This window comes from Crotalus tigris, unplaced genomic scaffold, assembly GCF_016545835.1.
Source record: "Crotalus tigris isolate CLP2741 ecotype Arizona unplaced genomic scaffold, ASM1654583v1 scf7180000017644.4837335, whole genome shotgun sequence".
In the NCBI taxonomy this organism is placed as follows: Eukaryota; Metazoa; Chordata; class Lepidosauria; order Squamata; family Viperidae; genus Crotalus; species Crotalus tigris.
The window spans coordinates 1,677,121-1,698,634 of NW_024096536.1; the positions used below are offsets into that span (position 1 = coordinate 1,677,121).

Genomic DNA, 21,514 nt, shown 5'->3' on the forward strand with positions numbered 1-21,514 from the left:
ATGGAAATGTCTTCAGACAACGCTCCCTTGGCTAAGAAAGGGAGAAGAGCACAGCCGCCTAGAGTTAGACATGATTGGATAGGAGAAAACTTTACCTTTACTTTTACCTTCCTCCTCTTGTTTTCCTTCATAACAACAACCCGTGAGGTGGGTTGGGCTGAGAAGAGAATGACTGGCTTCTAGCCTGGTACCTTAATCACTAGAACAAACTGGCTTTCAAATAAATTTTATATAAGATTTATTCTTTATAAAGTAATTAACCAAAGCACCAAAGTAGGGAAGAAATCCAGACCCTCAGTACAGCTTCTAATGTTTTTTTTCTTGTTATGCTTACATAGATCTTTAGGTCCACCCTCTTTTTTTTTCCTTTTGACTTTGTGAGGTTCTGAGGCACACTCTGCAGCTGAAATTCTGTGCAATCAGGGTTTTTTTTTTTCTTAAAGGAAAGTATTTCCATGTAGACGTTCTTCCCACAGATGTCCATGCCTAATAAATGAAAGTCAGGAACGATCAGTTTCTCTCAACAGTTGGTTTGGCACACCTGCTATGCTAGTTCATTTCTTCTGAGGTAAGAGAATACAGTTATTTTCAAGAAAAAAAATGGCTGAAGTTTGTTTCAGATCTCTGGAGGAAAACTGATAAGAGTTGATAGCAGGAAACATAGCAAAGGAGTTAAGGAGGCATAAAATCTTCAAAATGTAGACTAGCACAAGTCTCACATAAAGTAATTACAGTTTTCCATCTGATTTACAGATCTTAAGCTCTCAGGAAAATTGGTACAGAGCTGAGCTGAAGAATTATGAGGGATATGTCCCAAAGAATTATATTGATTTTCAGATTCCTGGGTAAGTATACAATTTCTACATTTATGTCCATGTTTTATAATATAGAGTTCTGTGTACCCATTTAAAAAATAATTTAATGAATGGGTAAAAAGAAAGAAAGTGACAAATTTCTGGAAAAAAGTTGTTTTTCCATTTTTACCTATCTTCCCTTTCCTGTTCAGAAATATTCAAAATTCTGAATATTTTCCTAATGGCTTTTCAGCAACTTTCATACACATACAAACACACACATGCATAAGTATTCAGAAAGCTAGACGAGATTAATATTATCCTGCCATATCAAATTACACAATCCTATTTGCCAAAGTATGTCCAAAATATAAACCGTTCCAAGTAGATGCTGGAATATTTTAAGGGTAACTAAAAAAAGTTGCACATATAAAGTATAAATATCAGAATTCCTTCTAAAAGTAACTTTAATTTCTGAGCTAATTCCTGTACTCACTCAAAATAGCGGTAGTATTTGTAAGTTTATACATAGCAAAAAATTAAAGCAAGTGGATAACTTTCAGTAGAATATTAACTAAAGTTGGGAAACTAAATGGAAAAATGTTGAGACATGTAAACTCTGATAAAGAGGAAGTGAAATCTGCTGCAAGAAATTACAGCAAAAATGTTTATATACAAAAGTACACTTCACTTTTTATATGGAATTGAAATTTGAGTATGTCAGGAGCAATATAAATTGAATAATAGAAAAATAGATTAATTGAGAAGTGTGGGTGGAAAAACAAAAAGAATGCATGGATATCAAATGAATGTCTACACACAAGTCAGTGCCCAGTACAAAAGAGGTATGTTGAAGTGACTTCATCACAGAGAAAATAGCAAGACAAATACTGTATAGTGAAAACCTAAATGAATTGAGAGGAAAGAAAAGGGAAGTTTGAAAAAATAGAAATGGACTCAAGTTGATGAATCCTCAAAAAGAAAGCAGCTTTGTATTTCTCATTGTTTTTCTGTGCTCTGCACTACATTACTTATCCAGAAAGGAAATAGCATACAAAGCCAGTCATTATAGCATGAAAACCATGAGTTTTGTGGCTCTTTTTCCCCCCAATTGTTGTGAACCAAGCAACAGTGGCTTGTTAACTATTCTTGTTAAAAGAAAAGCCCTTCTGTCAATTGAGATGTGGAAATGTAAAAACAAGGATGGTTTGCAAGGATAAAAAAAGTATGGAACAATAATAGTGAATAGTGTTGGTAAAAAGTAGATTTAAGTACAGATGTTTCTTTGCTCTTATCCTGCTTTTTAAATTTTTTTGAGTATGACTTTATAGTCACTTCTGTGTGCTGCATAAAGTTCTTATTCTTTCAAAAATTAGCATGATGTATGTCTGCATGTTGAGGGTGTGTCTATATCTATATCTAATGTTTTTTATTTCATAGGTACAAATGAACATGAACACTATACTCAAACTTTTTTCTTTTGACCTTCTGCTCTACAGGCACTCTGGGACTACTGTCAAAACAAAACAAAATAAAGCAAGCTAAAATCTACTTCATTTTAAATTTAAAGTTGATCCGTTTTTCCTCTTAGAAGTGCCTGCCCTTTACCATGTTTCCCCGAAAAGAAGACCCAATCTTATATATATTTTTTGCACCAAAAAATGCATTAGGACTTATTTTCGGGGAAACAGGGTATCAGGGTGATCAGCCCAGTTGGGCGCCCCCCCGGCGCATGCACAAGAGGCAGCGAGTGTGCAAGGGCCAGTGGTGTCTGGCAGCAGCTGCAGCCCGATGGTCCCTTGACACAGTGCAGGTAAGTCCGAGCACGGAGGCAGAAGCAGGGGGAGGCAGATGATCCAAACATGCTGCGTGGCCGCCTGACTCATGGGAGCTTGCAGGAGGCTTGTGCAGTGGCACAGGCAGCAAGCAGACACAGAGTCATGGGGGAGGCAGGCAGTCCCAACATGCCATGAAGCCACCTGCTCCAGCGCAACCACCTGCAAACTGAGAGATGGTGGGATGGAGTGGGCGGCACATCCAGATTGCCTGCCTCCCCCTGGTGCCTCTACCTGCTGCCGGTGCTGCCATGCGAGCCTCCCGCAAGCCTCCCACAAACCAGATGGCTGCACAGTGCATCCAGATCGCCTGCCTCCCCCCCGCCTGTCTCCATGCTCAGACTTATCTGCATTGCGCAGGCTGATGCTGTTGGACACCAACAGCTCTGCATGCTTGCCGCCTCCTGTGCTGGCCATGCCCACCCACCCCCAGGCTTATTTTGGGGGTAGGGTTTATATTAGGAGCATGCTAAAAATCAGGCTAGGGCTTATTTTCTGAGTGAGACTTATTTTGGGGGAAACACAGTAGTTGATTGCATTAGGATGATTTATGTTTATCAATATGAGCCTCATCAGCTGTTATTATTTATTTAGTTTTCTGCATATAGAACAATGTTTCTTCTAATAACTTGATATATATTCAGAGGAATGGGTATGGCACATTTCCTTTTTGCATTCTGAATGGCAGAAACACTTTGAATTTTGACAGGGGCTCCCATTATTTTATGCTGGAATGGTAAAAACAAATTAGAAGGGGTTGATGATGATGATGATGATGATGATGGTTGGTTGATTGTTTGAGACTGAGTGTTGAGGCATTTCTTACCCTTGTGTACTTTTAAAATCTGGCTTTCTCTCTCTCAAATTAATTTTCTGTTATAGTCACTTATGATGTATTGCTTTTGACAGCTGGTTCCAAGAGACAGTATCCCGTCACATGGCTGAGACGATGCTCAGGGATAAAGGAGTTGGAGCTTTCATAGTCCGAGCTAGTCAGAACTCCCCAGGAGATTTCTCTATCTCTGTCAGGTAAGTTTCCTCCTCCCTTTCTCCCATGTGGGAAAGATGGACATTGGGATGTAGAGAGCTTTATTTGATAGATATCTTAAAGCAATGTTTTGTTCTGTGTATGCAACAGCCATTTGTTAATTTCAAGGCGTGTTCTGTATCATTACAACAGCCTCTGGATGGCCCATAACAGTTGTTTTTTCAATCTAGCCCTTAAAATATATTAATATTCCGGTTTGGAAAATGCTGTTTCCAACACTTACCAATATAATCCAATATATTTTAATTGAGCAGTAAGTATTTAGTGTTATATATTAATTTTTGAAAAATACCTATAAATCACTCAATGGAGTTTCCCTTAAGTAAACATATATAGGATTTTATCAAAAATTTCTAAAAGCAGATACCAAACAGTCCTAAATGAATGAACTTTTATTATCAAAGTACAACATGTATACTATGAGATTGGCTGAGCCTCCCTCCGTGTCCTCCCCCCACAACTCACGGTGACAACAAACCGACCAACTTATTACACCAGGGCTTTTCAACTATTTCACCCATTCTACCACTTTTAGGATACAGCAATAGCCGAGTACCAAACTTGATGACCAAAAAAAAAAGGAAAAAAGTGATAAAGTACAGGTAGTCCTCGACTTACAACAGTTCGCTTAGTGACTATTCGAAGTTACAATGGCACTGAAAAAAGTGCCCCCCAAGCCACAGCCGAGCAAGACACCTGCCTGCCTACCTGGCGGCGCTCTTCCTCCTGTCCGAAGTTTCCATTGCTGTGAGCATTTCTGTTGAGGATTGGCAGCGGGGGTGGAGTGGGGTGTGTGTGGTTTTTATTCCCCTCATCTGCTGGGTGGTTGCAGCAGGTTTTGGTCACTTCACATAATCCTGGGACACTGTGACCGTCATAAATATGAATCAGTTGCCACGCAACTGAATGTAAATCACAAGACCCTGGAGATAAGGCAACATTCCAGCTGATTGGTGCTTCTTCAGGGCTCAGCAGAAGCACCAGGATCAGCGCCGAGCTCCAGCTGGAGCCTGGCGCTGATTCAGGTGCTTCCACTGAGCCCTGACAGTCCCAAAGAAGCACCAATCAGCTGGAAAGTGGCACTGATCCTGGCGCTTCCTCTGAGCCCTGACAGCCCCGCAGCTCCAGCCATGTCTTGCTCAGGCTTGTGCGGTGCTGCCACCGGTTCAGCTCATTCCCCTCCCCTGCTACTTTTCTAGGATGGTCGCATACCACCTGCCAGGTGCCAATGTACCACAGATGGTACCCATACCACTGGTTGAAAAGCCCTGTATTACACCCTGTAAGCTAATTGTACAATGCGCCAGCCTCATGAGTCTATCATACATAAAGTTATTTTCCATTCAAGAGCCTGACAGCCCATGGATAGAAGCTGTTCTTCAGCCTGTTGGTACAGCTGCCTATACTTCTATATCTCCTACCCAATGGTAGGAGAGTAAAGAGGTACCAAAACAATTCAAAGCAAACAAATAGAAGGCGCTACAAATATTTTAAAACTAAATCTTTCCATGAATTCACCTGCATTAATCTACTGCAGACAATGTAACATAGAATTCTATTCAATTTGTTATATTAAAAATATATTGTAATTTAACTTTAATTCCTTTATTGGCAGATACCTATTTTCTAATTTGCCAGAGGCACAATGCAATTTTTAGGTGGAGATTAAACACAGATTGAGAAAATTAGCATTACATTACATGTAAAATAATTCACAAGAAACAGTTTGGTGTAATGGTTAAGGTATCAGACTAGAAACTGGGAGACTCTGAATTCTAGTGCTGCCTTATGCATGAAACCATTTTCTCTAGGACAATACGGGAGACAGTGGAAAACCACTTCTGAAAAACTTTGCCAAGAAAATGGTAGGGACTCATCCAGGCAGTCTCCAGGAGTTGAAAACGGACTTGAAGGCACAAACACAGTAGTAATAATAAGTAATAATAATATGTCTATGAAAGAGGTCTTTGTTCCCATCTAGTGAGCTTCCAGATTTTTGCAGTCCAAATATAGTAGCCTTGTTAGTTCAAATAGATAGAGCCTGTTAAAACAGATTTCCCTCTCTGTTTGTGAAACCACTGTGGTGCAAATTACCTATACCTATTTCAGACTGGAACAGCTGAAAATTTGAGAGAATGGAGTTGCTTTACATCAAGAAAATACTGCCCAATAATTCCATATTTAATAGGCGCTTGACTGAATTGTGTTTATTGGTGGTTGGAAACCTTTCATGGTTGAGGCAGGACTTGAACTCAGTGTCTCCTGCTTTCTGGCCTGGTGCCTTAACCACTAGACCAGAGGTAGGCAACCTTGGCTCTTTTATGACTCATGGCTGGCTCAGGAATTCTGGGAGTTGAAGTCCACGAGTCATAAAAGAGCCAAGGTTGCCTACCCCTGCACTAGACTGTCTAGTCCTCTGCTATGTCTTGTGTGCTATGCAAGTGTCAGTCAAAAAAAATGAATAAAGGAACAACAAAAATGAAGAAGCTATCATCATGGTTTCATAAACATATGAGATGGAACTTCCAGGATTTCAGGCAGAACATTTTTTCATGAATAAAATTTTAAGTCTTTCAAATGCTCCCTAACACAATCAATAATACTGTGAAGCAATTCTTTTTCCTTTCATAACAGACCTTTCTTGTATAAAGATAAAATACACAGAAACAAGGGCATGCTTTCAAGTGTAAAAAGATTATGAGCATTCTACAATGTAATTTATTTCTACTTAATATGATGTTTGAACCTATCCATTCAATCTTAGAGCTGTATGAAGCTCAGGCTAGTATAACTTTTTAAAATCATAATTAAAAAAACAAAAGCATCTTAGCATTATTACAAAGTCAAATAATTAAATCCTCATGTGGAACTATAGGGCTACTATAACCCAGCTGCAAACATCAAGGTGACCACAAAATGGCAACAGAGTAATTATAATTTTTTCAGAATCTAATTCTTTTCTGCCATCTAGTGGTCGTCTAGATTTCTGTTGTCCAAATGTGATAATCTTACCCAAATAACTTGCTATAAATTTAATTAAAGAAAATGGTATGAATAATCAAATCATATATTCACTGTAGGTTTTTTTTAGACAACATTTTTGGAAGCGGTTTATCATGGCTACTTCCTAGGGCTGAGAGTGTGACCCGAGGTCACCCAGCTGTCTTTCTACCTAAGACACTCTACAATTCAGATCTCTCCAGTCCTAGTGCAGTGTTTTACTTACTACAGCAAAATAAATAAGTGAAGCCCTCATAAAAATAATGAGTATTTCCCTCAAATATAAACAAAAATTATCAAAAAGTGCAGGGTTGTGCATCTGTTGGACTCCAACTTTCATTTACAACATATCTTCCTACTGGACTAGACTGAACAATCAGATCTTGATTGCTGTCCTAAAGCTTAAGAAGACAGGAGCAGACCAGATCTTCAAGGCAAACAATTGCAAAGAATGGGGCAGCAGTCTAGAATGACTAGTTTCAAGGCCCTGTAGAGAACACTTTCATAATGATGGGAACTGGAAGATGGAGCTCTTTGATTTGATCAGATGGGCAGATGAATATGGGAGGTCGTAGTGCAACAGATGACAGTCCACAACCATTTAGAGATATAAAAATAACTGATGAATCATGCCTAGAAGCCAACCAGCAACCAAGGCAGCTCTTAAAATAGTGGAATTACTCAAGTACTTTAGGATATACCCATAACTGACCAGACTACTACATTTTGTACTAACTGTAGCTTCTGAATGCTTTTCAGAGGCAACCTTATGTAAAGCTCATTACAATAACACAAGCAGGAAAGTGACTAAGGCATGAATAAGAACCTAAAGACTGATCACAATTAGAGCAGCTGTGCAAAAGCTGTGCTAGCCACAACTGCTACCTGCTCATCAAGCAGGAGCTGTGAGTCCAGGAGAATACCCAAATTGTGAATCTGAAGTAGATTGGTGGTTAAGAGGTGTGAAATATAAATAAATAAAAAAACATCTCTGAACTCCATTCAAAGTCAAAAATTGTATTTCCTTGAAATTGTTTGGTCTATAAACCCAAAGTTACTCCTTCTTGGAAGGATTCAGTAAAAATCTGTTCCACTCTATCCAAACCATGAGAGCCTCCAGGAAGTTCAATGGATCTGGCACCAGGGCAAGATATATAGCTGGGTATCATCAATGTGATACCAGACCTCGAGCTAATGGATGATATCCCCAAGTGGTTTTATGTAGATGGTAAATAGGAATGGAGAGAGTAGAAAGTCATGAGGAGCTGAACAAAATAGTCTTCTGAGCAGATCTTTCCTCCTACTCCCTACTGAGGGGTTGGCTATCATCTTTAAGATCCTAAATAGCTTAGGCCTCAGTTACCTGAGAAAATGTCTTTTTTGTATATATCCTCATTACTCACTAACCCATCTCCAGAACCAGAACTACCAGCTTCTCTAATGGTGACTTGAGATCGGACCTTCCCAGTCATCATCCCCAGATTGTGGCACACTCTGCATGCAGAGATCAGGCATTTACCATGTTTCCTCAAAAATAAGACCTAACTTGATTTTTGCGGGTGGACCTAATATAAGCCCTACCCCCAAAATAAGCCCTAGTTTTAGGGCAAGGCGCATGCCTAAAAATCAAACTGGGGCGGGGGGGTGGAGCTGCCCCACGTGCCCTGCATCTGCTTATCACTGCAGCTAGGCCTCCCATGCCCTGACACCTGCCTTGCCTCACTGGCCTACTTCTGTGGCCACTTCCACCTCTCGCACTCATCACTCCCAGCCTCCATTTCACTATCAGAGGCTTGCAGAAAATGCCTCTGCAGCTGAAAATGGAGCTCTGTATTGATGCAGGTGGTGCCCCCTGGCCTTCATTTTGCCATCAGAGGCTTCAGGAAAGGCCTCCGAGAACCAAGCTCCGGATTGACCCATGCAGTATTAATCCAGAGCTTGGTTCTCAACTGCAGAGGCCTTTCCTGAAGGCCTCTGATGGCAAAATGGAGGCTGGAGGGCGAGTCAATCAGGAATTCCATTCTCAGCTGTAGAAGTCTTTCCTGAAGGCCTCTGACAGCAAAATGGAGGCTGGGGGTGACGCGCGTGAGCAGTGATGAGTGGCCACAGAAGAAGTGGGTATGGCTGTCAGTGCCACCGCTGTGAGGTGAGACAGGAGAAAAGACATCCCCTGAAAATAAAACCTGGTGCCTTTTTTGGAAGCAAAAAAAAAGACCAGGTCTTATTTTCAGGGAAACATAGTATAGACCTAGCTTTTCTGCCTGGTTTTCAATAATTTAATCGTTTAAAATTTAAATTATTTTATTTAATGGGAATGGCATTAACTTTAATACATTTAGTGCATTTCAAACTTTAAAACATAAACCACCTGGAACCATTTATGGAGAATGATATAGAATAATAATTATAGGTATTATTATTTTCACAAATAATTGAAATAATGCTTTTCATCTAAAGCATGCCAATTTGTAAAAGTTAATACAGAGTACAAATAGAATATTGTAACTTTAAAATTAGATTGGATTGCCAAATGTTTTGTATTCTCCCTTGGTATCCAGGCATGAAGAGGATGTCCAGCATTTTAAAGTGATGAAGGATACAAACAACAATTATTTTCTATGGACTGAAAAGTTTCAATCACTAAACAAACTTGTGGAGTATTACAAGAATGTTTCCATCTCCAAAAACAAACAGATATTTCTGAGAGAAGACATCAAAAAAGGATCACAAGTAAACCTTAGAGAGGTCAGTTTTTATGATAGCGTAGAAGAAAAAAATGTAATCCAGTAAGGTTTGTAAAAGTTATAAGCCAGTAAGGTGACTTTTGCCATGAAATTAGCCACCCCATCAACCTTTTCATTAGTTGTTTCTAGTTGGTTCTTCCTCCTTTCATCATTTTTTTTATAGAAGCCTTAACACAAGGCTCCCCAGTGGTGTTAAATCATTACATCAACCATCCCAAGAAAGCATGGCTACTGGTCTGATGATTGACAACGAGACTTATAGCCCAAAACATTGGAGAAAACTGATTTGAAACAGATAGAGAATATTAGATAGAGAGCATTATTTATAAATAAGAATCCTTTTTACTTTTAAAAATAAAAATGCAAACTTCCATTGTTTAACAAGTTGAATCTGGTTTGGTGAAGTCAACTCAGTGGTGGGATTCAGCCAGTTTGCACCAGTTCGGCAGAAACGGTAGCTATTTTTTTGTTGCCCAGGCCCAGAATGGACTTCCAGAAGCAGCATCCACACAGAGAACCGGTTGTTCACATATTTGAATCCCACCACTGAGTCAACTGTCAGTGTAATGCATTATGTTGATCACAAGATGTCATTTTTTTTTTGTTTTCTTCTTTAATAATGATGATTAATTGCAGAGTCAGACAGATGTTTGACTGGTTTTGGCATTTTTTCTAAGACCTGGGTTAGGCATTTGTGCATATTAAAGCTATTGTCACAAGATATAAGGTATTCCAAATAAGGCTGCTTTTTGCAATTGGCTGGTGATGATTTTTATTCAAGTGGTGTCCAGATGTTTTGGGACTGCACCCAAGGCACTCCCTTAATATTGGCACTAACTTTGCTTTATTTTGCCACAGTTGTTCTACATCTATTTGCAGGTCTTTGCATTTTGTAATTTTCTCTTCTATTCTGCTGTTTCCAGATACTGCCATGTCCACTATCTCAACTTTTCATCTTTCTTATCAACAGTTGTTAAATATGTGGTGTTATTGTCTGTTTGAATTCTAAAGTCTAAGAGCATCTTTGATTTTATTACTTTGTCTATTTTGTGGTCCCACCAATTCTTGCTTGTAGCCAAATGTTATTTGACATGAGATAGGTGGCAAATTTAATAGTAAATAAATTTAATAGTAAATAAAAAATAAATATTTCTTGCAGATATTCCATTGCACAATTGTTGCTATTTTGTTATGCCATTCTGCGTGATCTGGCAAAAGCAGACTAGGCTTCTTCAGCTTCTTTGTAGAGGCAGTACTTGCTGTTGCTGTTTACTCAAGTCTAGCTTTATATGCATTTGTTCTTAAGGCTTTGTCTTGTGCAGCCAGAATTAACTACACTGTCTCTGGTCAACTTTCCTGCTCTTAGCCATTGCCAGGACGTTGCTATCTGCTTTGCATGCAAGTTTTATTTGTGTACTAGCCTTGTAATACTTTGCCTTTGTTATCTGTTTGTAACAATGTGAAGTCACAGCTGCCAGTTCTTTAGCTGGGTTGGCCTTCATCTGCACTGAGTCCCTTCCAAGAACTTAGAATGTCATAATGAATCACTGTTGTATATGTGCAGATCCAAGCAGTGTGGCCTTCTGCAACTGATAGATGAAAATTTTGAAAATGTGCAGATTTTATAAGTATCATCCAAGATTTTTTGGTATGGCAAGTATGTCAATAACTACTGGAATTGCCATGGCCAGTTTATACCATAATCTTTCAGCTTCAATTTTCAGATCATGAAAAGTATTTTGTGATCCTCTCCAATTCTTTATCTTCTATTCCACATTCACATTTTCTTCTTTCCATCACAATTAAATCTGGTATGTTATGAAAAAAAAAGAAGACATCAGTTTGGATTTTGAAATCCCACAATATTTTAACCTACTCATTCTCAACTACTTTTTCTACTCTGTGTTCCCATCAATAATTCATTACTGGCACCTGATAATTTTTACAGATGTTCCAATGAAACATTCTGTCAACTGTGTTATATAGCTGTTTATAATCAGTTTGTACAATCTTCTTGCACAAGCTAAGTATATGATTTGTTTCTTCTGCCTCTTTGCACACTGCACAATCTGCACTTTAAATAATTTCCCACTCTGACCTTGTTTGCATTAGTACAAATAGCTTGCTCTTGAGCAGCCAAAATCAAGATTTCAATTTCAAACCATCCATATAAAAGAAAGGTGAGATTTTATTAGTATTTTTTTGATTTGTTTTTGTTTTTTTTTAAATCAATAACAAAGAAGGGTGATAATGAATCACTCTGGAAAATGCCTCTCCTAAAGTTGATAAACCCATATTTTTTTTGTTTCCAACAATTCTGTTTTCCATTGTTTCATTATTTTTTTCCATAAATATTCTAATGTTTGTATTGATAGCAGTTTCCAAACATTTGATGATCCAACTATTTGGCAATGAATCAAATGCCATTTTATGGTCAGTGCAGAGGAAAAGCCAGTTAAACTGTTCGGGTTTTTTTGCTTTTTGTAATTCTCCAAAGCCATTTTATTCATCAGAAGTAGATCACTTGTACCTCTGCTTTTTCTTTTATTTCTTTTCTATTCTACTTGAAATACGTTATTTTCTCCTAAATAATATTGGATGTTGCCTGCTATTATGCCTATGAGTAATTTAAACATTGTAGGCAAGCATGTTATTGGCCTATCATTTCCTGTTATGTCCCTTTTGCCAGATCTTTTTGAGTCAGATAAGTTTTGCCAGTTATTAACCATTTGCTGATGTTTCCTTTATGCAAGACGTCGTTAAGTTATTTAGCTATAATTGAATGTAAGCTACTCAGATATTTGGGGCAAAAGCAATGCAATTAATCATATCCAGAAGATATCCAATTTTTAATCCTTTTCACTAGATTTTTAACCATTTCTGCTATTAATATTAGGGCTTCCATTTGATTTTTACTAAATTTATCTTCACATTTTTTATCTATCTAGCATTTTTATTATAGTCTTTTTGAGTTTCACATAGATCTTTTCAAAACTGGATTGTTTCCTTTTTCTTTGGTTTTCCATTTTTAGAATTTCTATTGCCACTTATACTTTGGCAGAATCATCTCTGGTCTGGTTGAAATAGTTGATTTTGCTTAAATTGGATGATCCATGCCTCATAGCATTCAATTTTCCCTGTTATTGCTGTTATATGTTGCTTTATGTTTTCTAAAGGCTTCTTCAATTTTTCAGGTACTCAGCCATATTTTTTTATTAAGCTTGTCTTAATCCTTATGTTCTTCAATTTTTGTTCTTTTGCATTCTTTAAATTACTCATATCTGATCTTAATTTCTTTATCTTGGCCTCTAGTCTGATCTTCCACTTTGAGATTGAACGTGATTTTAGTTTTAGTGTTCTAATTCTGACACCCAGTTCTTCTCTAACTACCTCAGCTGTATAGCTGGCAAGCTGATTGGTCTCTTTGATATATGCTAGTTTAATCCTTGCATGCACCTTATTCATATCCTTTATTATTGCTGTCAGGTCTTTCAAAGCTGGCAGTCTTTGTCTTTCTACTAGTAATTCTGCATGTGTCATAATTTTTTCTTTTAATTCTTATCAGGGTGTCAGTTCCGTTTAGTTCAGTGCTGCCTATAAGGACTGTGTGGTTACTTTTCCTAAGATATCATTTCCTTTCCATTATCATTTTTTCCTTTATATTAGCAATTCTTCTTATCTGAGTTTCTTCTGCAATTGTATTTTCACAATTTTTCTGAATCTCTTCTGCATCCCTGAATATTTTATTTCTGGTAATAAATAACTTTGATCTGTTTATTATTGTTCAGTGATATATGAGTCTGAATAAATGTGGTTCTTGCTGGCTTAGGTGGTAACTGATCCAGTATAAGATTCTTTTCTGTTTTCTTACCATATTAAATCGGCTGATTGATACACTTAGTCTGGTTTTTCCATTAAGACCTGCATGGCATGGCTGACCCTTCTAGTGAAATATTCTACTGCCAACATAGCTCTCAATCTTATTACAGCATCACAAGCCCCTCCCTTATTGTTGTGTTAAAGAGGAAAATAGTACGAACTTCTGGAACATATCTGATGTATCCTGTCATAAAGCATGCAATTACTGAGTTTGTATAGAGATATAAGAATACTGCTAACAATTTAAAATCTAAAATACATTCAACCTAAAATATTTACTGATGTCTTACAGACAGCTTGCACTCCAAAGCAAAATGTTCTGCTTCTTTTCCTGAACCTCCCAAACCTTTGGGGATAATTCCTACCAGAATTATTGAAGTGATCTTTGTATTTAAATATTTATTTCCAACTATAGGTTTTAGCAAACATTGAGATGTTGGACACACAAGGAGAGAAAAACCTTTTCCCAGCTCAGGCTCTATTTATGTGAAGTTCTGCTTTTAATTTTTAAAAACATCACATATTATCTGTTACAGACTGGGGGAATCTTCTGAATGTATGAAAAGTCTCAGGATGCATATGTATGTATTATTACAAAGAAAAGAATTTATTTCGTGATTTGGACATAAAATCTCTTTTGAATTATTTACCAGCATTATAAAAATCCAGGTTTTTTTCCAATTAGCAATGAACTTATGTTCATATAAATGGGAGCCAACAGGTTTAAGACCAAAGTGAAATCAGGTACAAAGCATAACCGGAAGTCATATAAAGCTAAATAAATTAAAATTAACAAAGAGTTGAGATCTTCAATTCTGTTGCAGAATGGCATAAATTCTAGGATTTTGTAGAGCCATTCTCTCAAAGAATGTAAGATTGACAGAGATGTCTAAACATAAAGTGCATGAGCTTAGAAAAAACAGCTTCTGGGATTTTGTTAGCAAGAGCATGATTTTTAAAAAAACACAACCTTTATTCAATATGGAAGCAATGTATTTAGAGACATGTTTCCCTTTCATATGGATATTGCAACAAGTTGTTACATAAATAATAAGCAATTCCTTTTTAATTAAAAAGCAATTCATAAATATGTGCTATGAATATACTAAAAAGAAATATTTTATTTTAGAAATAAAATAATTATGTTACTCTGTAAGCAGGTCCTTTTTTTTGTAATATATGCAGTTCAGTTGGGACTGAAGATTTTTATTGCTGCTTTGGTAAACCTCACTGGTTGCTGTTAATTTCAGATAGTAATAACAGAGAGTTACCATATCTGAATAGCAAAACTCCAGATGACCCCTCGATAGAAAAAAAGATAAATAATCTTTCTGTTGCCAACTAATGGTCATTCCAATTCTTGCAACCCAGATAAAGTAGTTTTAACAAATGGATTCACAGTATTTCATAATACAGCTGTCAAGCATGGGAAATCGGGAATCCAGGCAGCTCAAATGAATATATAGGTGTATTTCAAGCTTAATCTCTACAAGAATCTTAACTACTAACAGTCAAAGCAAACGGATAGTAGATAAGAGTCAACGGAATTCAAGGTGGACTTAGATCTCTTGTAGGTACAAAGGGACTTGAGGCTGGTGATGCATTTGACCCCTCCCTCTTCCTTGGGCTCAGCCTGGTCATCTCCTACAACAGCCTTCCAAATTATTTGCATGGCAGGCTTCAAGTGACTTGAATATATTCTGTGTGAATTGTTATACGTAATATGATAAAGATTCTAGCCAATTAGTATGTATACTTAGTTTAAGCAACATTTTATCCTTATGTAAAGCAGAGGTCAAAAACTTATCCCTCTTTGTGTGTGTGTGTGCCTGTATGTGATCCTTGCAAATGAAAATATTATATAAATATATTTATTAAAAAGGGCACAAGCTGGTAATTTGAGCATAAAGAAGAATTCAGGGAGGTTTCTTTAGCAAAATATAAACCTGTTCTTAAATGAAAGGAAAGCTACAAATAGTTAAAGAACAATTCATGAAGCAATAATGTAGGACAGGAAATGGGGTCAAAGAATAACATAAAGAAAGGAGGGGAAAAGATCAGCAGGTAAAGTAATAGAAGGGAAATCCTTCATGATTTGTCAAATGTCATCTCCAAGACAAGGATAAATTCAACTGCAAGTAGTGTCATCCAATATTTGCTATAAATATTGAATTTTCTTCAAAGAATCTTATTCCTCTTCAGCTTTTCTTCATACTCTGAAGCCAAACTTTCCCATGATTTCCAGATGCTATTTTATTTCCAGCTTTAGCATTCTAGTTGCCAGGAATTAGTGTGACTATTTATTTAAGTGCTTGTGGGCAAGGTTTGCATGTCATCACAGAATTAATTTCTATTCCCTCAGCATGTGTAGTTAGAGTATAGATATGGATCACTGTCGTTTTGATCTCCTTGTCTTTGACTCAAAGTGAGATCTTGCTATCATTTTTTATTGTAACCTAAACAAATATCAATAATAGTGACAGCTACTCCAGTACCACTCTCATTTTTCTTGTTTGCCATGGATATATTGTTCCTCTGATGAGAAGTGACACATTCTAGTCCATTTGAATTGACTGATCCCCAGAAAGTCAATGTTCAATCCTGACATTTTTACTTGGACACCATCAAGTTGCCTTGATTCATGGTTCTGACATTCTACATAAAGAATATGTAAGGGTGTATATATTTTTGCAGCCCTGAATTTTTCTTTTGGGAAAATAACATGCTGCAAAGGAGAGCTCTGCTCTCAAATATAATCTTTTATTTCTAAGAATGTTTCTGGACCCCAAAGTCCCCAAAACATCCTGGAAAGTAAAAAGTAATGAAGAATTGCAGTTCAGATTTTTGTTTGGGAGGGAAAACATAGAAAATATCTTGAAATGCTAGAAATAGTATGGCTATCTGAATGGTTTGCTTTCTGATAAATGGGACTAGTCACATTAATACAGTTTCTTAAAAGATTTTCTAGTACACAAAAATGTATGCTATAACAAACCAGTTTCTAAACATCACCTTACTGTTCATTGCATTTTGTTAAATCATAGATTCATGTGATGGTGACTCTGGGAAACCTTACCAAAAAATCTAATTTGAAAAATAGGGATATAATTTATGGGAAGAAATACTTATGAATAAATATGCAGTATAACAGGGAAAACTTGTTTATTTCCAGGAAGCATGTGATAAGAACCAATATAAAAAGGAGCAGGAAGCACTCCATCCATCAATAAAAGATGCAAGACCATCAGAGCACAATAAATATGAGGATCCTTTTGCATCTTGGCATCATAAGCAGGTAATACAACAATCAATGCTAGGCAGAAAATAGATCTAGATCTATGTGATATATCAAGAAGGATTTGTTTCTCAGAATTTTTAACAATGAAAATAAAAATAATTACCTATCACCAACTTATCTAAACATGTTTCAATTAGTTTTCAGTTGGGATTCAGCACCGAGTTAGCCTTGGTTATCCTTACTGATGACCTATTGTAGAGCCAGGATAGAGGTGATGCATCCATCCTGGTGTTTCTTGATCTCTCACCAGTTTTTGATACCACTGACCACAGTATCTTTATGAACCATCTGCAGGGACACCATTTTATGGTTATTCTCATCCTTCTTTTATGGTTAGCTCCAATCAATGTTGGCAAGCAAGAAAAGGTTGTCCCCTAGACCAGGGCTTTTCAACCGGTGGTATGTGGACCACTTGTGGTACTTTGCCATGTAGCAGGTGGTACGCGACCATCCTAGAGAAGTGTAGCGGGGGAGGGGAATGAGCCGAAGAGACCCAAGCCTGAGGGAGAGGCAACTGCAGTTGCAGGACTGTCTGGGCTCAGCAGAAGCCCCAGGAGCCAGCAGGGATCCAGCTGATTGGCGCTTCTGGAAGCAGCGTGGAGCTGGAGGTGAACTGAAGAAAAAAAGGGGGGAGGAGAGGAGAGGTTCTAAAAGGAGGTGGTTTGGGCGGGAAAGGGGGAAAAAAGACAATAGGAAAAGGTTTAATCCCTTTAAACAAATGTAATTAGTTTTACCCCCTTATCTTGAGTCTGTCTGTGGCTTTTAGAAAGTTTTCTTGGAAGGTAAACAAGCTTAATTTAAAGCTAAAGCTTTTCGCAATTGCCGGAGATTTTTAGTTGCAGCATTGTGACATCTGACACTCCTGAGGCAGCTTAAAGAAAAAAAATGGAGTTTATGTGTTTCTTTATTTTGTGAGCCTTTTTTGCTTTGCATTTGATTCCTGTGTCTCTAAAGGTACAGGGAAGGGATTGGGAGTGTATTCTTACTACACTGTGGAAAGAGCTCAGAAGGGAGAGAGGAAGAAGGGCCAACCAGCTAGCTCAGGGGTCTACAAACTTAGCAACTTTAAACCTGTGGCTGAGGAATTCTGGGAATTGAAACAAGTCTTAAAAGTGCCAAGTTTGAAGACCCCTGAGCTAGCTGGTATTGGTGCATATTAATAAACATAGATAAATTCATCATACATTTGTGAATGCAAAGGGAAACTGATTCAGCAAAGTAATAGCCACCCAAGAAATTAAAATTAGGTACTTATTTTCTTTTTTTCTACAGTCTGTAATATTTTATTAGATTATAGAATAAAACACAAAAATACAAAAAGAAGTGGCAGCTATGGCCAAGGGAGACTTCCCTCCGCTCTGTTTCCTGGATCCAGAGGCCCTTCAGACAGTCAATCATGCCCTAGTTCAGGGCTTTTCATCCTTTTCACCCATTGTACCACTTTTAGGATATGGCAATATCCAAGTATCACTAGTCGCCTAGCAAGGTGTCAAAAACTTGATGACCAAAAAAAAGGAAAAAAATAATAAAATACAGGTAGTCCTCGACTTACAACAGTTCACTTAGTGACTGTTCAAAGTTACAATGGCATTGAAAAAAGTGCCCCCCAAGCCACAGCCGAGCAAGACACCTACCTGCCCACCTGGCAGCGCTCTTCCTCCTGTTCGAGGTTTTCATTGTTGTGAGCATTTCTGTTGAGGATTGGCAGCGGGGGTGGGGTGGGGGTGCTTGGTTTTTATTCCCTCTGCCTGCTGGGTGGTTGCAGAAGGTTTTGGTCACTTCACATGATCCTGGGACTGTGATCATCATAAATATGAATCAGTTGCCAAGCATTTGAATGTAAATCACAAGACCCTGGAGATGCTGCAACATTCCAGCTGATCAGCGCTTCTTCTGGGCTCAGCAGAAACACGAGGATCAGCACCGAGCTCCAGCTGGAGCCTGGCGCTGATCCTAGCACTTCCACTGAGCCCTGACAGTCCCGAAGAAGCGCCGATCAGCTGGAAAGGGGCACTGATCCTGGTGTTTCCACTGAGCCCTGACAGTCCCGAAGAAGCGCTGATCCTGGTGCTTCCACTGAGCCCTGACAGCTCTGCAGTTCCAGCCATCTCTCACTCAGGCTTGTGCGGTGCTGCCACCGGTTCAGCTCATTTCCCTTTCCCACTACCACTTTTCTAGGATGGTCGCATACCACCTGCCAGGTACCAATGCACCACATGTGGTACCCGTACCACTAGTTGAAAAGCCCTGCCCTAGTTTACCTGAAGGATGAACTACTGCAATGTATTCTACATGAAAACATAAATGTTGATGAGCATGCCTCAGTATGACTATATGACATCTCTGTTCTACAAGCTGTGCTGGTGGCTGGTCTGTTTGGCTCTCACTCTGTTGTTCCATAAAAGCCTTGCAGATCTTGTTCTCCCAGGCTTTGCTGTGAGATAGCTGGGACCCTTGAGTGGATTTGCTATTTTTGTTTTCTGTTTATATTGTACCCAGATACCCTTGTTTGGGGTTTGTACAGGCTTTTTTGTTACTATTTGTAAACCATCCAGAGTTAGTTGGAGTTGGCAGTGTCTAATTTGATTTAAATAAATAAATAAGATTAAGTTTAATTAAGAAAGTTTATGATAAATAGAAATGGATTTTTATGTGTATAAACTATGAGTTCCCTTCAGCTCAGCTAATTCCTTGGGTCAGAATTATTCTACATGTAGTTCTTTAAAAACTTTCAGTGTTGGAGCATTCACCACTTCTGGAGGCAGGTTGTTCCAGTGGTTAATTGTTCTAACTGTTAGAAAGTTTCTCCTTAGTTCTAGGTTGCTTCTCCCCTTGATTAGTTTCCATTGTTGCTTCTTGTCCTGCTTTCAGGCGCTTTGGAAAATAGCTTGACTCCCTCTTCTTTGTGGCAGCCCCTGAGATATTGGAACATTGCTATCATGTCCCCCCTCGTCCTTCTCTTCATTAAACTAGACATATCCAATTCCAGCAGCCATTCCTTATATGCTTTAGCCTCCATTCCCCTAATCATCTTTGTTGCTCTTCTCTGTACTCTTTCTAGAGTCTCAGCATCCTTTTGATAAATGTGATATTTGTTTGAGAATAGTTATATAATGCAAGTGTTACTCTCTTCCTCTCCTATAGTGTATAATAATAATAATAATAATAATAGACAAAATGCCAAATCCAGTCTGAACATCTGGCTGACTGTGCGATGATCCATAATAATAATAATAATAGTAATAATAATAATAAAGTTGGAAGGGACCTTGGAGGTCATCAAGTCCAACCCCCTGCTTAGGCAGGTAACCCTATACCATTTCGGACAAATGGCTGTCCAGTTTCTTCTTAAAAACTTCCAGTGTTGGAGCATTCACCGCTACTGGAGGCAGGTTGTTCCACTGGTTAATTGTTCTAACTGTCAGGAAGTTTCTCCTTAGTTCTAGATTGCTTCTCTCCTTGATTAGTTTCCATCCGCTGCTTCTTGTCCTGCCTTCAGGCGCTTTGGAAAATAGCTTGACTCCCTCTTCTCTGTGGCAGCCCCTGAGATATTGGAACACTACTATCATGTCCCCCCTCCTCCTTCTCTTCGTTAACTAGACAAACCCAATTCCAGCAACCGTTCCTCATATGTTTTAGCCTCAAGTCCCCTAATCACCTTTGTTGCTCTTCTCTTGACTCTAGAGTCTCAACATCTTTTTTACATTGTGGTGACCAAAACTGGATGCAGTATTCCAAGTGTTGCCTTACCAAGGCATTATAGAGGGGCATTAATACGTTGCATGATGTTGACTCTGTCCCTCTGTTAATGCAGCCCAGCACTGTGTTGGCTTTTTTGGCATCTGCAGCACACTGCTGGCTCATATTTAAGTGATTGTCCACTAGGACTTCGAGATCCCTCTCACAGTTACTACTATTGAGCAAGATATCCCCTATACTATATCTGTACATTTGGTTTTTCTTACCTAAATATAGAACCTTACTTTTTTCACCATTGAATTTCATTTTGTTAGATAGCGCCCAGTGTTTTCTTTGACATTTGACTCCTGTTTGTAAGACTTTAAGTAGATGCCTACTGATCCTGTGTTCCATAGGAGAAAAGTGATAGTGATGGTAATGATTTGCATGACTTCACAATTATGGCTAGACATGATGAACAATGGCCCAGACTGATATACAAGCATAACCAGGTTCTCAATCTTTAGGTATTTTATGATTTTTAGACACAACTTTGCTAATGCAGGGCTTTGTTCAAAAATAAAACACAGAATTTCCTTTTTGAGTTTTTTTCCAGCTTATTTTTGTGATGTTTATAGTAATGATGCATATAAATAAAATTTTGAGTGCTCTGGCTTGTTAAGTTGCTGCTGTGCTCCTCAACCAGCTTCTGGGTTTTCATTGGGGCATTTTCTTTCTTGCTGAAAGGTAAAGAGAACCCTTTGGTTTCATCCCCTTTATCTGCCACAGTCTTGAGCTTGGTTGTAACTTCTCCTCTCTTAAGTGGGGCATGCTTGGTCATGGCCTTGGTTGTGGGTTCAAGAAACAGCTCCCTTCTTTTCCATGCTCCTCCTGTTCACAAGCCTCAGTTGTGGCTTTGCATTACTGCATTACATTTGACTTCTAATAAAATTATGGTTCTAATAAAACTATGTTTTTCTCAGCAAATGGAGCCAAAGATCATTTCTATTTAAGAGTTTAAACTGTGGCAGAATTGAGAATTGTGTGCCAAAACTCCTAAGTTCAACTTTTCCCTCCCTTGACCACCTCCCATTTCCCACCCCCATACAACCAATCATGTTCCAGCAGGATGTTTTCATAACTGACAATCTGAGCACAAGTTGGTATGCAGCTGATATGCCAGATGACCTTGAAGCAGCTCTTCAAGAAATACAACACTTACTTTCGTTTTCCCCCTT

At 38.3% G+C, this 21,514-nt stretch overlaps 1 protein-coding gene across 1 annotated transcript in view; it reads left to right on the plus strand.

Moving 5' to 3' along the window:
* The window catches only part of GRAP2 (GRB2 related adaptor protein 2), a 68,374-nt gene that overhangs the window by 44,289 nt on the left and 2,571 nt on the right, over positions 1-21,514 (plus strand). The window contains exons 3-6 of the mRNA XM_039335523.1: positions 754-845; positions 3,539-3,658; positions 9,236-9,422; positions 16,473-16,595. Coding sequence (XP_039191457.1) covers positions 754-845; positions 3,539-3,658; positions 9,236-9,422; positions 16,473-16,595 — 522 coding nt within the window. The remainder of the gene's footprint in view (positions 1-753; positions 846-3,538; positions 3,659-9,235; positions 9,423-16,472; positions 16,596-21,514) is intronic.